This window comes from Patella vulgata, chromosome 6 (genome assembly GCF_932274485.2).
Source record: "Patella vulgata chromosome 6, xgPatVulg1.2, whole genome shotgun sequence".
Lineage (NCBI taxonomy): Eukaryota > Metazoa > Mollusca > Gastropoda > Patellidae > Patella > Patella vulgata.
Genome location: NC_065884.2, coordinates 55,683,617 through 55,700,750, shown reverse-complemented (window position 1 = coordinate 55,700,750; position 17,134 = coordinate 55,683,617). Strand labels below are relative to the sequence as shown.

The window sequence follows — 17,134 nt, the reverse complement described above, 5'->3', positions numbered from 1 at the left end:
TTATATCTTTTATATTAAATTTCTTGCAAACTTTCTCATAATCGAGCGAACAGGGCTAAGACTGGTTTGTAAACTGTTTTTGGTTGGTTCGTAGAATCAAGCTACGATAAAGGACAGATAATTTGAATACGTGAATACTCCCATGGATGAAATCAGGGTGCAGTGGAGTAGAACGGGATGAGACCACTGGGGATACAGAGTATGGGTGGAGGTGGGGAACATTAAATAATTTGACGAGACCAACTTCATGTTGTTATTAAAACGCGAATAATTCATTTGTATAGTCATTTCCACATGAGAAATCGAGTATGACCGTAGAGATACATAAGATCGTTACTTGTCCGAATAGTTCTTATTGTTTAGAGTTCGGGGAAATAACCCCCATAAAGCAGTTTTGGAGGTCATATGCAAATATTTCAATACATTCGTTTGAAGCATACATCATTACACAGATGCGTTAAATTTACATGCTTGAATCGACCAACAGTCTGTGAAATCCGGGGCCGTTTCGCTTTTTCTCATTTCTATACAAACTACAGGAATTTCATAAAGGATACGTTTATTTCGGAGATATTGTAATAAGGTGCATTTTGGGTCTGGTTGGTTTTCAATTATCTGGAAGATATAATATATTGTATTATTAATAAGATTTAATATTAAGTGAAGCCATCTTAGGTTGCCTAACAACGAAACATAAAACCACAACAGCTACGATATCAGAGCAGTTTATAAAGGTTACCATGGGCCTGCGGGTGACATAGAAGTAATAATCGAATCGGATCTTGCTGAATTTAGACAAATAGGCGATAACCATGATAAAGGGGGGTCAGGAATGCATGTGCACAATGAAACAAGTGGGTGTACACTGAAATGAGGGAGTAAACAGCAGTCAGCGATTCCCTCGATAATTTCCGGCGAATTTGGGTTTATCTCAGGCCCAGGTATATAAACCATAATTACGAGGGTGGTTTGCGCCCTGTTATGATGTACGACTGAACAATAAGGTCTACTTTCTATGTGAAATCATTGGTTAAGATGAAATGAGTTAGGTATATACATTTTATGGTCACAGCTTTATCTGGGGACTACTTCATTTTGAATTCTGTCCATATATACATTTTATGGACATAGCTTTATCTAGTGGCTAATTCATTTTAAATTATGTCCAGCCTGGCGGAACACGTATGAATATGGGCTATATACGTGTCCCAATATTATATAGATGAAATGAGTTAGATATGGACTTTGCATTGAAGGAAAAAGAAGGGTACATGTATATAAATTTATGGTCACAGTTTTATCTAGGATCTAATTCATTTTAAATTCGGTCCAGCATGGCGGAGCACGTATGAATATAGAGGTATAAGCTATATACGTGTCCGAATATGCTAATATAAACAGGTTGCCCCACTTACCTTTTCGCCATTGACGTAGAAGACAAGATTTTGGTTTGATTTTCCTTCCATTACAGCACTTGGTATTTAACAATTACAAACTATAGTTAACTCCCTGGTGATAAATACTGTATTTACCTATAAAATATAAACTGGAGTAGGATAAGCATTATCACGTCCACCAAGAAAACAAAAGAAAAAAGTTTGAAAGATAATTATACAATTTAAATTAACATTAGATTTTCCAGCTGTCGACAATTCCGACACCGACAATGACATATTTTGTACCAGTGTTCGTTAAACTGAAAACCGTTGTAAATGCATACAACCTGTAAAATAGTTCAAGGCTGGGACGACGACACTTCGGAGGTAAATTGTATTGTCAGATTTGTTTGCCTAATGGCCAAGACGTCCAGCGCGCTATGGCTCTTAAAGTTGTGAATGAAGTTAATCTCACGAACTCACAGGCTAGATATATATATTTTTATTTACATAGCTATGTATGTAAGTGTGCCTTCATTTAATCTTTTCCTGTACGTATGTCATAGTGTGCAACAAACAATATATTTTTGTTGTGCACTAACAAGTAATTCATATCTCTTGAAGACATTAAAGACATTATGTGTTAACAACCTCTTCTAATTATTAGGTAGGTCATTCTATGTTCAATATATTTCATTTTTATTGTATACGCTGATTATATCTTTTATGTAAATTTATATTGTTAGCATATGTCCAGCTAAATATATATTATGCTGATTTAAGGTTTTAGACATTTTAAATAAATCTTGTTTTAAATAGTAATACATAAAGTACATACTTGTAAATAGCAGTATAATTGATACAATAGCCGTGTGCTAATTATCATCAATAATTATACTGTTGTACGAAGTATTAATGATCGTTCACATTCGATAAAATAACCTTTCGTGTTCATATCGAATGTGAGGAACAAATAACCTAAGAGTTCACGTTCAGTAATATGGTTACGTCATAACCATCATTAATAATGAGAAGGCATCTCAAACTTTTTAATTATCACGCATCAGCGTTCTAGAAATATTATTTTCATAATTAGTTATTACTGACACATGATGTCATATTTATATGTATTGTGTAATTCAATTATTATACAATTACTGTTATTTTTATAATCCTATAATTGCATATTTTCACAATTGCATACTTTCATAATTGCATATGTTCATAATTGTATAATTACTATATATATTGTATGATGATTATTATCTCTTGAAGACATTAAAGACATTATGTGTTAACAAAATCTTCATATTATTAGGTAAACATTGTGAGAACTAGTGACAAATAACCCAAGGGTTGCGTCACATCGGCCAAGACAAGATAAGAGCACGTTCTCACGTATTACTACACGAGTGAGAATAACGTCCTACTGTTCCTCTTTTCTCCTTTTTTTGTGGGGTGGAGGGGGTGGGGAGAACATTAGGAACATCTCTTGGTCATAATACTATTTACAATATTATCATTTTATTGTCCTTACTAATTTATTTGTCATTCATTTGTAATTCCTATACCTCATTTATTTCGTTCAAAATGTGTGTTCCATGTCCGCAATATTGGTTCCATCCGAAATCTAATTACTCCTTCTGTCACGGCTACACTAGCCCGTTCCCTTGTATTTTCCCGTTTGGACTACTGCAATAGTTTACTTGCCGGAATTAATAAAACGTCAATTTATAAACTGCAGCTCATTGAAAACAGGGCAGCGCGGATCGTAACACGAACTCCTTTGAGAGACCGTATCACCCCTGCACTTAGGTCACTTCACTGGCTAAACACGAATTGACTTTAAATTGATGTCTCTCACATATCAATGCATATACTGTGAAATGCCATCTTATCTGAAAGAACTGGTGGTACCTTACATGCCATCGGAAAATCTAAGATCAAGTACTAAGAACAACCTTGTCGTCCCAAAATATAAACTAAGCTCCTTTGGAGCTCGCTCATTTAGTGTTGTTGCTGCCAATATGTGGAACTCGCTACCTGAAAATCTTCGATCCAGTCCATTATTAGACTCCTTTAAATCCAAATTGAAAACATACTTATTTGAAAAATATTTGCGAGAGTGATTATGAGCACGACTATATGTGGAATTAGCGCGATGTAAATGGACTTATTATTTATCTGTCCTATTTATAGGATTCTTATCACATTTACACTTAACCGTCAGCGTGCGTGCTGTTTCATACGGCCTGTCATTGGGTCGCCTGTCCAACCTCATGGGTTTTCTCCGGGTCCTCCGGTTTCCCCCAACTGCTAAAGACCCCGGCGCACAAGCGAATTATTGAAATAAAATTAGACCATATGTCGGTCCCGAAATGAACTAGTTTGTTTGAGTGGACGTTAAACCCCATTTCTCTCTCTCTCTCTTAACCGTCAGGACAGTGGAGTTTGGGGTTTGCGGGATTTTAAGTCAGACTCGAAAGAGACTCGGTGTTGTCATTGGAAGACCAAATTGTAAATGCATTCGATGAAGTCTGATTGTATTTTTATGCTAATATAAAATGTTATAAGTTAAAATCAACATATCCTTTATCATATATCAACCAGCACCATGGGTTATGGTGAGGTCGTTTTGTTGTCATTCTACAGGTCGCAATTCTCATCGAATCTTTTGAAATTCTAATATAGATTCAATCGTCTAAAAGAAAGACGGAAATAAATTAAAACAATTTCTGGCAATTACTCACATAGTTACCGCCCTTAACTTACGAAAACATATTAACAACCTTCTACAATTACTCACAGATATTATCTCATAGATTTAAAGGGCAATGGTGGTGTCCAATACTTTTACATTATTATATATAATAAAACCAGATAAATGAATTTAAAATATAATTTTAACTAGTCTTCAAATCTTTTGTTGAATCAACCATAGCAACGTCATCTATATTAAAACTATGTTTTGAGGATCCGTATAGATTTGGAATGATTACCTACAATAAATCGATTTATTGAAGAAGAGTGGATCATAGTTTTGCTCTAGTCTTAATATTAATTTTTAGCAATATCTAACTGCAAATGAAAACTGACATATGCCATGCAATGTGCTGAGGGAAATTTTGTCCGGTCCACGGCGCAATGGCCTATTCCAATTGTCATGGGTCCTTTTAGGTGCACGCCAATGAGTACACGAGACTCGGCTCTTCGTCACTTACGAACGACTCTACGTTGTCCCTTGTTCGGCACTCTGTCTCGGACCACCCGACATATATACCAAAATTACCATACTTTTATTGGAAATAACCACCCGACAAATACTTTTCTGGGAACCCATCTTTAAGCTACGCACTGAACGGTAACATTATAGAATATATCCTTGGGCACTCCAGAATTTTGATCACTCGGTAACTTGACTTAAAAGAACGTATTTGATATACGATTAACATTAAAATATATTTTATTGCAAAAGAAACGTCATGACGTTAGGCGGTTAAGACGTATGTTTTAAAAATACTTTAATAAAAAAAAATTGCAGTGTGGGAGGTACTAAAGAACATCTTACATTTTAAAATGTACGCTGTTCCGTCGAGATATATTTGTGCTGCTGTTGAATGTTGAAGTGGGAACGATACAAAATAGTCTTCGGGGAAAGAATTGGAATTTGGGCAATACCAATTAAAAGAGGAAGCAAGCGTTTGCTGGTTATCTTTTGGTAGGCTCTCTACAACATCCGATGAAACTTCTCAAAGAATTCACGGGGTTGTGTTTTTGTACAGAAACACATTCTCTTCATTACAGACGCATAACGCAGGAGCTAAATCTGCTTATTGCAGGTCTTTGTACTAGCTTTAAATACTATTAAGGCATTCATTCACATGACAGGCCCATAATCAACTCTCTAGCTCATCGGCTTAATAATATATTGCTTGGATTAGAACCCTCTCACCATTTAATATTTTAACGATACAATGGATAATCGCGACTTTGTTTATTATTGTAGCAATCGTTCCTACCAACCGAGAATACATTGTCAAAATTTCAAATACTCATAACGTTGCTAAGAATAAAGAAAGTTGGCCTATTCATTTCTCATTATCCATTTTTGAACTAGAGCAAGAAAAGTCTTACATAATGCATCTTTAATATGAAATTGTAATTTTTATTCTTATTAAATACTTACTGGCTAAAAGATGAATGAGTAGGACATTGACTCGCTAAAGTGGATGTGTTAGATCCCGGCGATGGCCGAGAAAGTTGCAGCGTGGTTCCCGCTTGTCTGTAATGTAGGACGTTCGGATGGGACGAAAAACTGAGGTCGGGTGTACACTCTGACGTGCCCGTAAATGAACCCTTGACAGTTGGAATTCGAAATAAAGAGTAAATCGTAGCGCCTCTGTCCGGGAAAAATTTTCCCCATAGTACACTTTATGCACGTCTTCATTGACGCAGATGGGCAGAACAGTAGAACGTTAAACTCCATTTTATTTCCATTTTAAAGGCGCTAAAGCACTGGCTTTATCTATTCACGTAAACTTTACAGCAAATAAAGATTAGCATCAGCCTATTTATTGCGTGTAACATTAAACAAATTAAACTTTCGCATTTTCCGTGTTTAGAAAACAAAATATCTTATATTTTATTGTACTTGAATACATCCCTGATCGACGAGAAAGTACGAACAGCATTTGCTATTTTATACTCTTCTGTACTTGGAGATAAGGACCGATACCCCAAGGCAACGTATTAATCCCACTAACAAAAATTATTAAAAAAAAGTATTGTTTGCTTTTTATAACAATTTACCAATTCATCATGTTAGATATTTATTCGTGACATAACGGTCCGTCACGCCATTCCCAATATATTTACAAATCGTTTAGGAAGTTATTAATCAAAGTTTTGTACTTCTGTCAATTTATAAAGACTAACAACGCATGTTTTCATTAGGATTTCATACAAAGGAGTCATTACCGATCAGTCCTCTGCGTGATGCTTTAGTACTGTCAGTTTAATATAATGGACAGCACACGCATATTAGTTATTGCTTCTGGTAATTCTATTGGCGTTTTTGTTTTCCTTGTAGCACTATTGACATCCGGTTTCTGTGAAAAGGTAAGATTAGATTAAGTTTGTGATTGTTTGTTGTGTTTTGTTTCATTTGTTTTATTAACATGTTATTGTTAAAGGATATGGGCCGCCTATTGCTGGGGATTGGGTGGCCGATTGGTTAACGCGTGCGCCTTGGATCAGACAGTCTATCATAAAATGGTGTGGTTTCGATCCCCCGCTTTTACGTGACAAGGAGTAGGGTCACCTGTCAAATCCTGTTGGTTTTCTCCGGGTCCCCCGGTTTCCTCTCACTGCTAAAGCTACGCGCAAGCGAATTATTGGATAAGATTGAACCATATGTTAGTCCCGAAATGACTTGGTTCGTGTCGAGTGTACGTTAACACCACCTCTCTCTCTCTCTCTCTCTCTCTCTCTCCGCCTATTTCAATAATAAATTCTCTGATAATAAAGATATCGATTACCTTTTCCAAACGTCACACTAAATTACAGTTTACGAATGGCAAAGATTTGTTCAAATGGAATTGACACTGTTCATTTGAGGGGTTATCTCCCAAAAGTTACACAGCCATATCTTAGACACCCATATCTTAGACAGTGAAGTAGAGGACTAATAATTAACACAATCCCCATTGGAACAGTCCTAATTAGAGTACTGCTCTCAGTTAATCACGGGATGTGTTCATTTGAATATATTTAAAGATACATTCCCGCGTAGAAACTGGGTGATTTAATGGTATATATGGACTAAAAAAATATTCAAACTAATTAATTTGTCATAATTTTGCTTCAAATCCTTCTCAAACATTGTAATTGCAAAGGAATGCCCTGCTATAAAAATTCGATCAAACCAGGTCATGTTTACGTCACGCGACTTACCTCTCTTGGAAGTCAAATGAGAATTCATTGTATAAATAAGACGATGTTGTCTTTAATCGCTTACTATTTATTACAAATATCGAATCCTAATTAAATTTTCGGGTTATCCACGGAACTGTGGGTAATCCAGTAATAACATCAATGCTGATTGGTTAATCAAATGTCTGATGTCATAAGGTCAAAAGCTGCTCGTATGACCTCTGACGCGACCTATCGCTACAACTGGTCAGATCTTCATGTAGTGTAGGTCATCGAAAGTATAAAAAAACGAAACGAAATATAGATCTGTGTTTTAATCAAATTGCGAATACACGGTAAGGAATTATTTGAATCGAAAAGAAGGTACATCCAGCGCTGAATTAAACACAGGGCACGGTGGGTTCTCACATCAGGGTCCACCACGAAAAATCTCAGTTGCGCATAAAGCGATGTGAACATGGTCTGACCGAGGACTCCATCTGCTAATGGCTATGATAGGGCCTTCAGAGGCCCGGGGCCCTCTATCTAATTTTCAAAGAAGAGTGTTCCGCCATTGATCATTGGCGCCATAATATTGGCTTAGATTGACTTAGTAAGCTGAATAATTTTTTCGTGCATACATATGATCACGTGAAATGAAATAGTCTGATTTCTTGACTGAATCTCGTATTATCGCATGGTTCTTACAATGTTCGACTCTGGTCGGTTACTATGTCGTAGCGTTAGGCCATCGCGGGTATCAAGGTTTCCCCGTTATTTTGACCGACTTTAAAGTAGCTAAGTCTCTAACTCAATATCATCCAAAATCTTCGACATTCAAAACGCGAATTATTTGCCAATTTAAATCAACATTGATGTTCTGATCTGATCGGGAAAAGATGGGCTTCTAATATCCAACATTTAAGACAGAATAAACACTTTACCATTGGTACACGAATCGTGTACCATAATGCGTTTCAGCGCCATTTGTATAAAGGGGCTAGAAAAACGAGGCTAGGCATATTCAACAAGTCATGTCAAACGTTGATGCCATATTCTTATCCGGAGAGCATGCGCAATAAATACCATCGGGGTAGACTGGAATAACCAGACGCCAGAGATTGTTATTCCATTAAGACTTCTGGCGCGTTTCGCCGAACATAACTGATAAGAAATTAGAGTAAAAACAGAATCTATTGAATGTAAATCAGTTTATATACATTCATATTACATTATTATATTCGTTGCGAACCATTTGTGTCAAATTTCTAGGTCTCAAATATTAGCGATTTAGCTCCTTTAAATTAGGTTTGATGCAGTTACATTCATATGTGTGGAATAATACTGCCTAAGTTCTAGTCACTTGTGTTAGGTTGGGGACCCCACATGCTCCAGGCCCAAGACCCCCACCATGGTTAATCCCTTTGTTTATAAATTGTGACTGACAGCTCCCTTAATAAGGTTACAGCCCACGTCTTAAAGTAGCTAAGTCTCTAACTCAATACCATCCAAAGTCATACACGTTGAAAATACCAATTATTTGTCAATTTAAATCAAAATTGATGTTTTGATCTTACCAGGAAAAGACAGGCTTCTGATATCCAATATTTAAGACAAAATAAACATTTAACCATTGGTACACGAATCGTGTACCATAGTGCGTTTTAGCGTCATTTGCAACAAGTGACCAGAAAGAACGAGGCTAGACATCCAACTAGAGAGCCTGCTCAATAGACTGGAATAACCAGACGCTAGAAATTGCTATAGGGTTGAGACACAGGCCGTATTTCGCTGGACATAACTGATTTGAAATTGAGAGTCAAAACGGAAACAATTGAATGTAAATCAGTTTATATACAATCAGATTACATTATAATATGCGTTGCGACCCATTTGGGTCAATTTCTAGGTCCCAAATATTAGCGATTTAGCTCCTTTAAATAAAGTCAAAATGATTAGTCTGGGATGCGCATTGCAGAAACTATGTTATTTTTGGGATGTTAAATAAAATCTAAACAAATGAAGTTCTCCTGGCACTAGAAAAGGGTACGTTTTTTTAATAATGTAAATGATTGAACTATGTGTTTTGTTTTATATCGTAATTTTCAGATTCCTAATGAATATAGTCTATATACGGAAGACGTAGACCCACAGATTGTTCAGGGTGTTATAACTACTGATGGGGGACTCCAAGAAGACTTGTTTATTAATGACGAGACACAAGAGAACATTATTCACCTTCACCAGAAATACTATGATACATTTATTATCAAAAGATATGCCACGGTAAGCATATTCACACTATACTGATAGAATGAAAAATGAATAAATTGAAAATTTCAGTCAAATTACTTTCTTTTGACAAAATGTAGCGTAGATTGTTTATCATATCTTCGGTACTTGACAATCGAGACTGTCTCCGTTATCTATTTATCGTAAAGCGCTTAAAAGTCTACTGTGTTCTATTCTACTTAAAATTAAAGCCATTTAATAGATGTTTAAATAGCATGTTTTTTTTTCTACCACCATGTATTCAATAAATATTTGCAATTTGCATATTATAAAGTACAATATATAATTATGGGATCTGAAAATAAGCCGGGGCTTATATAAATTCATCTCCCGTAAGAAATAATAATTTAGATAACATTTGAAGCCAGAAAAGGGCATGTGATAGAGATGGATAATAATCTTACATAATGTATTTTTAATGGAAATTGATTTCTGAAGCATAATCACAATAATTAATTTACTTTCGACACTCCTTCTATGTATAAAGAGCATGTTTTTATTTGATTTCGTTATTGTGACAGTTTCCTGTAATATAATATGGATTTAACTGAGTCATTTAGTTTTCATCTCTTGGCAACACCTATATACTAATATTAATGGATTATAACATATAACTTCTTATTCTATCCATGTCTTAACTATTCTATATTTCACAGCCAAAAAGAAGGGAAATCTGCCGAGTTCGACAAGAACATTTAAAGTAGCCAAGTCTCTTACTTAAAGATACATTATGGGAGATTAGATAAAGAGCTGGCAATTCTCACTATAATAGTTAAAAACTAGATACTGTAAAGGGAATTTGCTGAAAATTTCAGTTAAATTGATCCACTATGAACCGAGATTTTCGCGATTAAATTTTCGGTTTAGCCTCGATCATCATTACTAAAGTCGGTAGGATAAAAAAAATAGTCTCGATTATCCATTTCATGATTTGAAGTAGCGATTTAGCTCCTTTAAGTTAGTAGCCTTATTGTAAACCTTCAAAATACTTACACACATTGAAATGTAGCTTTCCAATTTTATATGTTTTTATTTGTGGTAAAAAAATATCACCCAAGCATCACATGCATCGCGGGGTTGGATGGCCGAATGGTTAGCACGTGCGCGCTGTATCATACGGTCTGTCATTGAGTCAACTGGCGTGGTTTCGATTCCCGGTTGTACGTGATAAGGAGTAGGGTTGCCTGTCCAACCTCGTGGGTTTTCTCCGGGTCCTCCGGTTTCCTCCCTCTGCTAAAGACCCCTACGCGCAAGCGAATTATTGAAATAAAATTGAACCATGTGTTAGTCTCCAAATGACCTAATTTGTGTCGAGTGGATGTAAAACCACATCTCTCTCTCTCTCTCTCTCTCTCTCTCTCTCTCTCTCTCACACACACACACACACACACTCACCCCCACATGCATGCATTATACAGTGTTATTGGATTGACTAATGAATGAATGAAATAGTTCAAATAATGTAATGTGTGAGGTGATACATGAAAAAGATAAAAAGCTTTTATAATCGTAAATTATGGTTTTAATGGCATATTAATAAAATTATATACGAGAACTAGACCATATCAAGATATTTATATTTCTAATATGAGCAAACAATATCAAGGGATGACATGTTTACAATATGAGTTAACGATATCAAGGGCTTGAAATGTTTACAATATGAACTAACCAAATCAAAGGGTGAAATGTTTACAATATTAGCTAACAATATCAAGGGATAATACACTAATATAATCTGCATACAATAGAGCTGATGTGGGTTTATCTCCAAGGCATAATCTGTCAGTTAGATTGCAAATTATCTGTGAATATATTAAATAGAGGTGGACTTAGGTTATTTCCTTGTGTGACCCCGCATCATTTTTAAATTCGTAACTATGCGCCGAGTGACGCACCTTTATTACTGACAGAAAAAATCAATACAGATCAACTCGTCAATACGCATACTCGTCCTCGCGGAAAAGTTTAATTTAGTCGTCCACAAATATCACAATACGTCGGTTGAGTCGTCCACACGGTATTGGTTGCACCACTGGCTTTGTGGTCGTATCAACGAATGGCGTCCGTACTTATCCGTAGTTTTTGATATGATTATGATTAGGTGTTACAGCTTGTTAATTCATTGTTTACTGGGTGATGTATTTATGTTTTGTCATCTACGAATTCTATAAGTGATGGAATAACAAACAGCGAAATAAACCACAAAACAGTTTTATAAAAAAAAAAACAACACGAAGGTAAAATAACATTGCTGGTGGATTTGAAATCTTAAGAGGAAGCAAATTTTGATTGTCGGTTGATTAAGATTTATCAATGGGGCAACAATTCGGTTAAATATTATAGTAGTTCACATATTAACTTATCTATATAGATATACATAAAACCTAGATCTTGTACCCCGATAAATGAAATTATAGTCTGCACGTAAATATTACTATTAATAGCAAGCTCATAATAACAAAAATAAAAATAAAAATATTAACCTACTAACCAACTAATCCACGTGATATTAAACTGGATAATCTCTCTGTCTCGGACAAATTAATATCTGATCATTTCCCGTCAACTTTTAATCTTATGATCCAGAAACCACAACCAACAAGAAAGACATTAACGTATCGAAGGTTTAAATCACTTGACATTAATAAATTTAAAGCGGAAATAGTGAACTCGAATTTCAATGGCATTCAACGTATTCAAGATATACAAGAGAAGGCAACCCAATATCACTTAAAGCTTGCTGAAATTTTGGACTCGCTTGTTCCTCTTCAAACGAAAACATTTACCATTCGTCCCAATACGCAGTGGTTTAATGATTCTATTTTAGAAGCCAAAAGGGACCGTAATAAGGCTGAAATCAGATTTATAAATCTTTAAAAAACAATGTGAATAAATTAATTGAAGACGCTAAAATTAAATTTTACTCTGATAAAATAGAAAATGGCGAAAACAGGCAAAAAGACCTGTATAAAGTTGTGAATTCCCTTTTGGACCATAATGCTGAGCGTACTATTCTCCCAGACAATGATAATGACACTGAACTTGCAAATTTATTCTCTGATTTCTTTCAAATAAAAATACAGAAAATACGAACTGAACTTGATGATTTAAATAAAACTATTGACTTTAACGCTCATGATTTTGATAAGTTAGAAAATTCTGTTTATTTAGAAAATTTTAACTTGGTTAGTGAATCTTTTGTTTTAAAGCTAATTAAATCGTCTGCTCCTAAATCTTGTCCATTAGATCCTGTTCCGACTTCTGTTCTTAAGGACTGTCTAGACGAAGTTATTCCAGTTTTTACCAATATTATTAATTCTTGTATATCATCCGCTACTATTCCCAACGTTTTCTAACGAGCTCATGTTACCTCTTTAATTAAAAAGTCTACACTGCTACACTGGATCCTAATGTTTTTTAAAAATTACAGGCCTGTCTCTAACTTCAGTTTTATTTCTAAAATATTGGAGAAATGTATTGCTTCTCAGATAAAGGCCCATCTAGATGATAACTGTTTGTATGAACCATTTTAAAGTGCTTATAAACAATTTCACACTACCGAAACAGCTTTAACCCGGATTTCAAATGATATTTTAATGGAAATTGATAATAGAAAATGTACATTTTTAATTTTATTAGATTTATCTGCTGCTTTCGACACGGTGGACCTTTCCATTCTTCTACGTAGACTTCAATTTAAATTCGGTATTTATGGCTCTGCATTAAATCTTTTAGAAAGCTATCTTGTGGGTAGAAAACAGTGTATTTTAGTTAATTGCAAATCGTCGTCTGAATCTGTTTTGTCATCTGGGGTTCCCCAAGGTTCTGTTCTTGGTCCGATTTTATTTACCCCCTATACGTCACTATTAGGCGATATTGTCAGAAAATATGGTCTCAGCTTTCATTTGTATGCCGATGATACTCATTTATATATTTCATTTACACCTAATTGTCCATCTTCTTTCAATTTATCAAAATTGCAACATATTACTGAAATTAGAAAATGGATATCAAAGCACTTTTTAAAATTGAATGATGATAAAACCGAATATTTGTTATTAGGCTCAAGGCATCAATTAAGTAAATCTGCACATGATAACCCCCCTGTTGTAATTGGTAATTGTGATATATTTTCATCTTATTCTGCTCGTAATATTCTCGATTAGATAACTTTAATTCACTTTTAGTTGGTTTACCTTTAAAGCTTATAGATAAATTACAAAAAGTACAGAATACTGCGGCTAGACTTTTTACTTTAACTAAGAAATATGACCACATAACTCCTTTTTTATATAATTTACACTGGTTACCTGTGAAATATCGAATTGATTTTAAGATTTTATTACTTACTTTTAAATGTTTAAAGTTGCAATTTCAAATTTTCAAGTTATATTTTTAAAATATTTTTAAAATGTATTTAAAGCCTTAAAATAGATGGTATCCATAAAGAATCCTACCTTGTTAAAGAATAATCCTATTAATCCTATAATTCGCTATTGCCAGCTGAGAAATTGGCAAAAATATCTTTTTTATCTTCAAATTCCAACGTTTGAAAATGGCTTCCCCATGTTGTCAATAGCAAAACAGGGGAGGTAATTGTGTTGTTATTTCCTGTGTCATAGATTTTTAAGGGTGGGAAATAATGCCCATGATCGTATAATAGTGAGTTGATAACCTATTGAGCAAAAGACATAGAAATAATTATGTTTTGACTTTCTTAGAAAATTTGAAATTCTCGCTTTAAATAATTTAGCTCCTGTTTACCTCTCAGAACTTTTAGAACTTTATACACCTGGCCGAACATTACGTACATCAGATAAACTACTTTTAAAGCCCAAAACTGTTCAACTAGTCTTTTATGGTCAGCGCTCTTTTAGTTACCAAGCACCTGTTTTATGGAATAATCTACCATTTAGTTTAAGATGCTGTACATCTCTATATTCTTTTTAAAAAACAACTTAAAACACATTTATTAAAACAGGCTTTTAACTGACTCTGTATACAATCGTTAACATGTCCATAATCTTGTTTATTTATGATTTACATTGTCACTTTGTAAAGCCTAAGAAGAGAGATCCGCCACCCCTCCCTTAGGGTGTGATCTTGTCACTGGGGCCTGGCAGCTAGGCTTCCTCAGGGCCTGGCGACCTCAGGGCCCCGCGACCTCATGATCCGACACTGGGGTGGACCCCGGTACCCCCTTCGTACAGGGGGAGAGACCCCCCCCCAATAAAGAAAGTTCACAGCCCCTCCGCAGCCAGCAGGCTGGCTAAGGGCCTGGCAGTGGTGACCACACATGAACCCTTGCAGTAAATCACCACCAGAAGAAAACCAGCATCCACGTAAAGCGTATCAAAGTCAAGTGAATCCGTGGTTTGCGACTTCTAATGTCCAACTGATCCACTATTTTGACAACTTTGTTTTTGATAGCTCCGTTTACAGTCTAATAGATAGGTTGCCAGGCGACGAAACATACGCCCACAGTAGCTAAGTCGTCCGTCAGTCAACAAGAATCGTCGCATATTTTTTCTATTCTGACTAAGAGTAACAACTCATTAAGTAATTATCCGAAAATCATTAGAAATTTTTTGGCTTTTAGTTCTTCCCCATGCCAACGTTTAGTATACGAAACATTTAATATCATGGATTTAGCTGTTCAAGTTATCAAAATTCTTGTCTCAAGACCTAAACTCTGTTTATAAAACTAAAGTCAATCGGATAATAACTTTGGTCTCTAGAGCATCCATAAGATTTCTCACGGCCTTAAATAAACACTGTGTATAAATTTAAAGTCAATCGGATATTAACTTTAGCCTCTAGAGCGTCCACAAGATATTTCGAAGTGATCAAGGGCCATAACTCTGGCAGTAATTATCGGATATCGTTGAAAATCAATAGGCTTCTTCGTCACATGACCTTAAACGACGTGTATAAATTTAAAGTCAATCGGATATTAACTGTAGCCTCTAGAGCGTCCACAAGATATTTCAAAGTGATCAAGGGTTATAACTCTGACAGTAATTATCGGATATCGTTGAAAATCAATAAGCTTCTTCGTCTCACGACCTTAAACACTAAGTATAAATTTAAAGTCATTCGGATATTAACTGTAGCCTCTAGAGCGTTCACAAGCATTTGTGGACGCCGGACCGCTGGGGGCGACGACAACATACAACCACATTTCAATGTGGGCGAAAAATAACCCTAACACATGCAAACAGACGGAATAATTGTGAGAGCGCCTGATCTTCAAGTATCCCGTGTTTGTGTTGTTTACTAATTTGTGAATAAATAAAATGGTTTCAGGGTAGAAGCGAAATTTTTAATAGCATTCTTCTCGAGAATATGTTTCTAAAGGATTGTCTCTTTCTTTCAATTGTCTCTTTGGTATCAAAAGATGTAGGAAACTTTACGGTCAGTCATCTTGTTTGAAGCAGAAACAGGCTTAAGGTTGGAAAGCAAGCCGTATACCTTGCTTGGGACTTAGATTGACAATGTTTAAGAATGAAGTGAAGTTGTGCTTAAGTTTTTTTCTTGGAACACAAATATATATAGAAGCGACGTGCTTATATATGCATATATAGAATATGCATATTAGTCCGGACGCCAGGGCCGAGAACCCACTTTTGTTTGATATATAATGTTTCTTGGTGGATTATTGTTGGGTAGGGTCCCCTTGATTTTTCCAGGGTGGGTGTTGTCGTGTCACCATTGGGGAAAATTAAATATTCAAGATGGCGGCCAAAAATGGTGAGAAAAATACAAAGGAATCATTTTTCACCATCCTTGGTCGTGTAATATATCGTTTTATATGTTTTCAGGGTCGCTGAACACGAAATTTTTAACATCCGACCTATTCGGACAAAGATATTCAAAATGGCGGAGGAAGTACAAGAATTTCATATTTCGCCCTACTAGGTCTTGTGATGTATCGTTTTATATGTTTTGGGGGTCGCTTAACGCGAATTCGGACAACATATTAACAAAAGACCCATCACGAAGGCGGAAAATAGAAAACAAAAAAACTTCACACACTAGATTTATGATATATCATTCCAGAAATTTCAATTTTAGGTAAGGCTATAAGTAACAAAAAGATACGATATGTAAATCTTATTAATATTAATGTATCATATTGTGTCATCTTCATCATCTTCTTCGTCTTCATCATCACTGTCCTCCAAGTTCCAATCTAAACTGAGACGGAATTGAAGCATTTGTATGAATTGGAACAGGAACAAAAATCAAAACTTAGTATTAAACTCAGTAATTGTGTATCCATAAAATTGTACCATGTGTTAATGTCTAGCCTCGTTCTTCGAGTCCCTTGTTACAAATGGCTCTAAAACGCATTATGGTACTCGGTTCGTGTACCAATGGTAAAATGTTTATTTTGACTTAAATATGGATATCAGAAGCTCATCTTTTCCCTTTAAGATCATAACATCAACTTTGATTTAAATTAACAAATAATTTGTGTCTTTAATGTTGAAGACAAATAATTTGTGTATTTAATGTCAAAGACATTGGATGATATTGAGTTAGAGACTTAG

The 17,134-nt window shown here is 35.3% G+C and overlaps 1 protein-coding gene across 1 annotated transcript in view; it reads right to left on the bottom strand.

Annotated features, from left to right (window-relative positions):
* Window positions 1-17,134, bottom strand: part of LOC130013146 (xanthine dehydrogenase-like) — a 52,004-nt gene that overhangs the window by 24,652 nt on the left and 10,218 nt on the right. The window contains exons 2-3 of the mRNA XM_056101756.1: window positions 1,416-1,532; window positions 558-615 (exon numbers count right to left, since the gene is read on the bottom strand). Of these exons, the coding sequence (XP_055957731.1) occupies window positions 558-615; window positions 1,416-1,466 (109 nt within the window). The 5' untranslated portion in view covers window positions 1,467-1,532. The remainder of the gene's footprint in view (window positions 1-557; window positions 616-1,415; window positions 1,533-17,134) is intronic.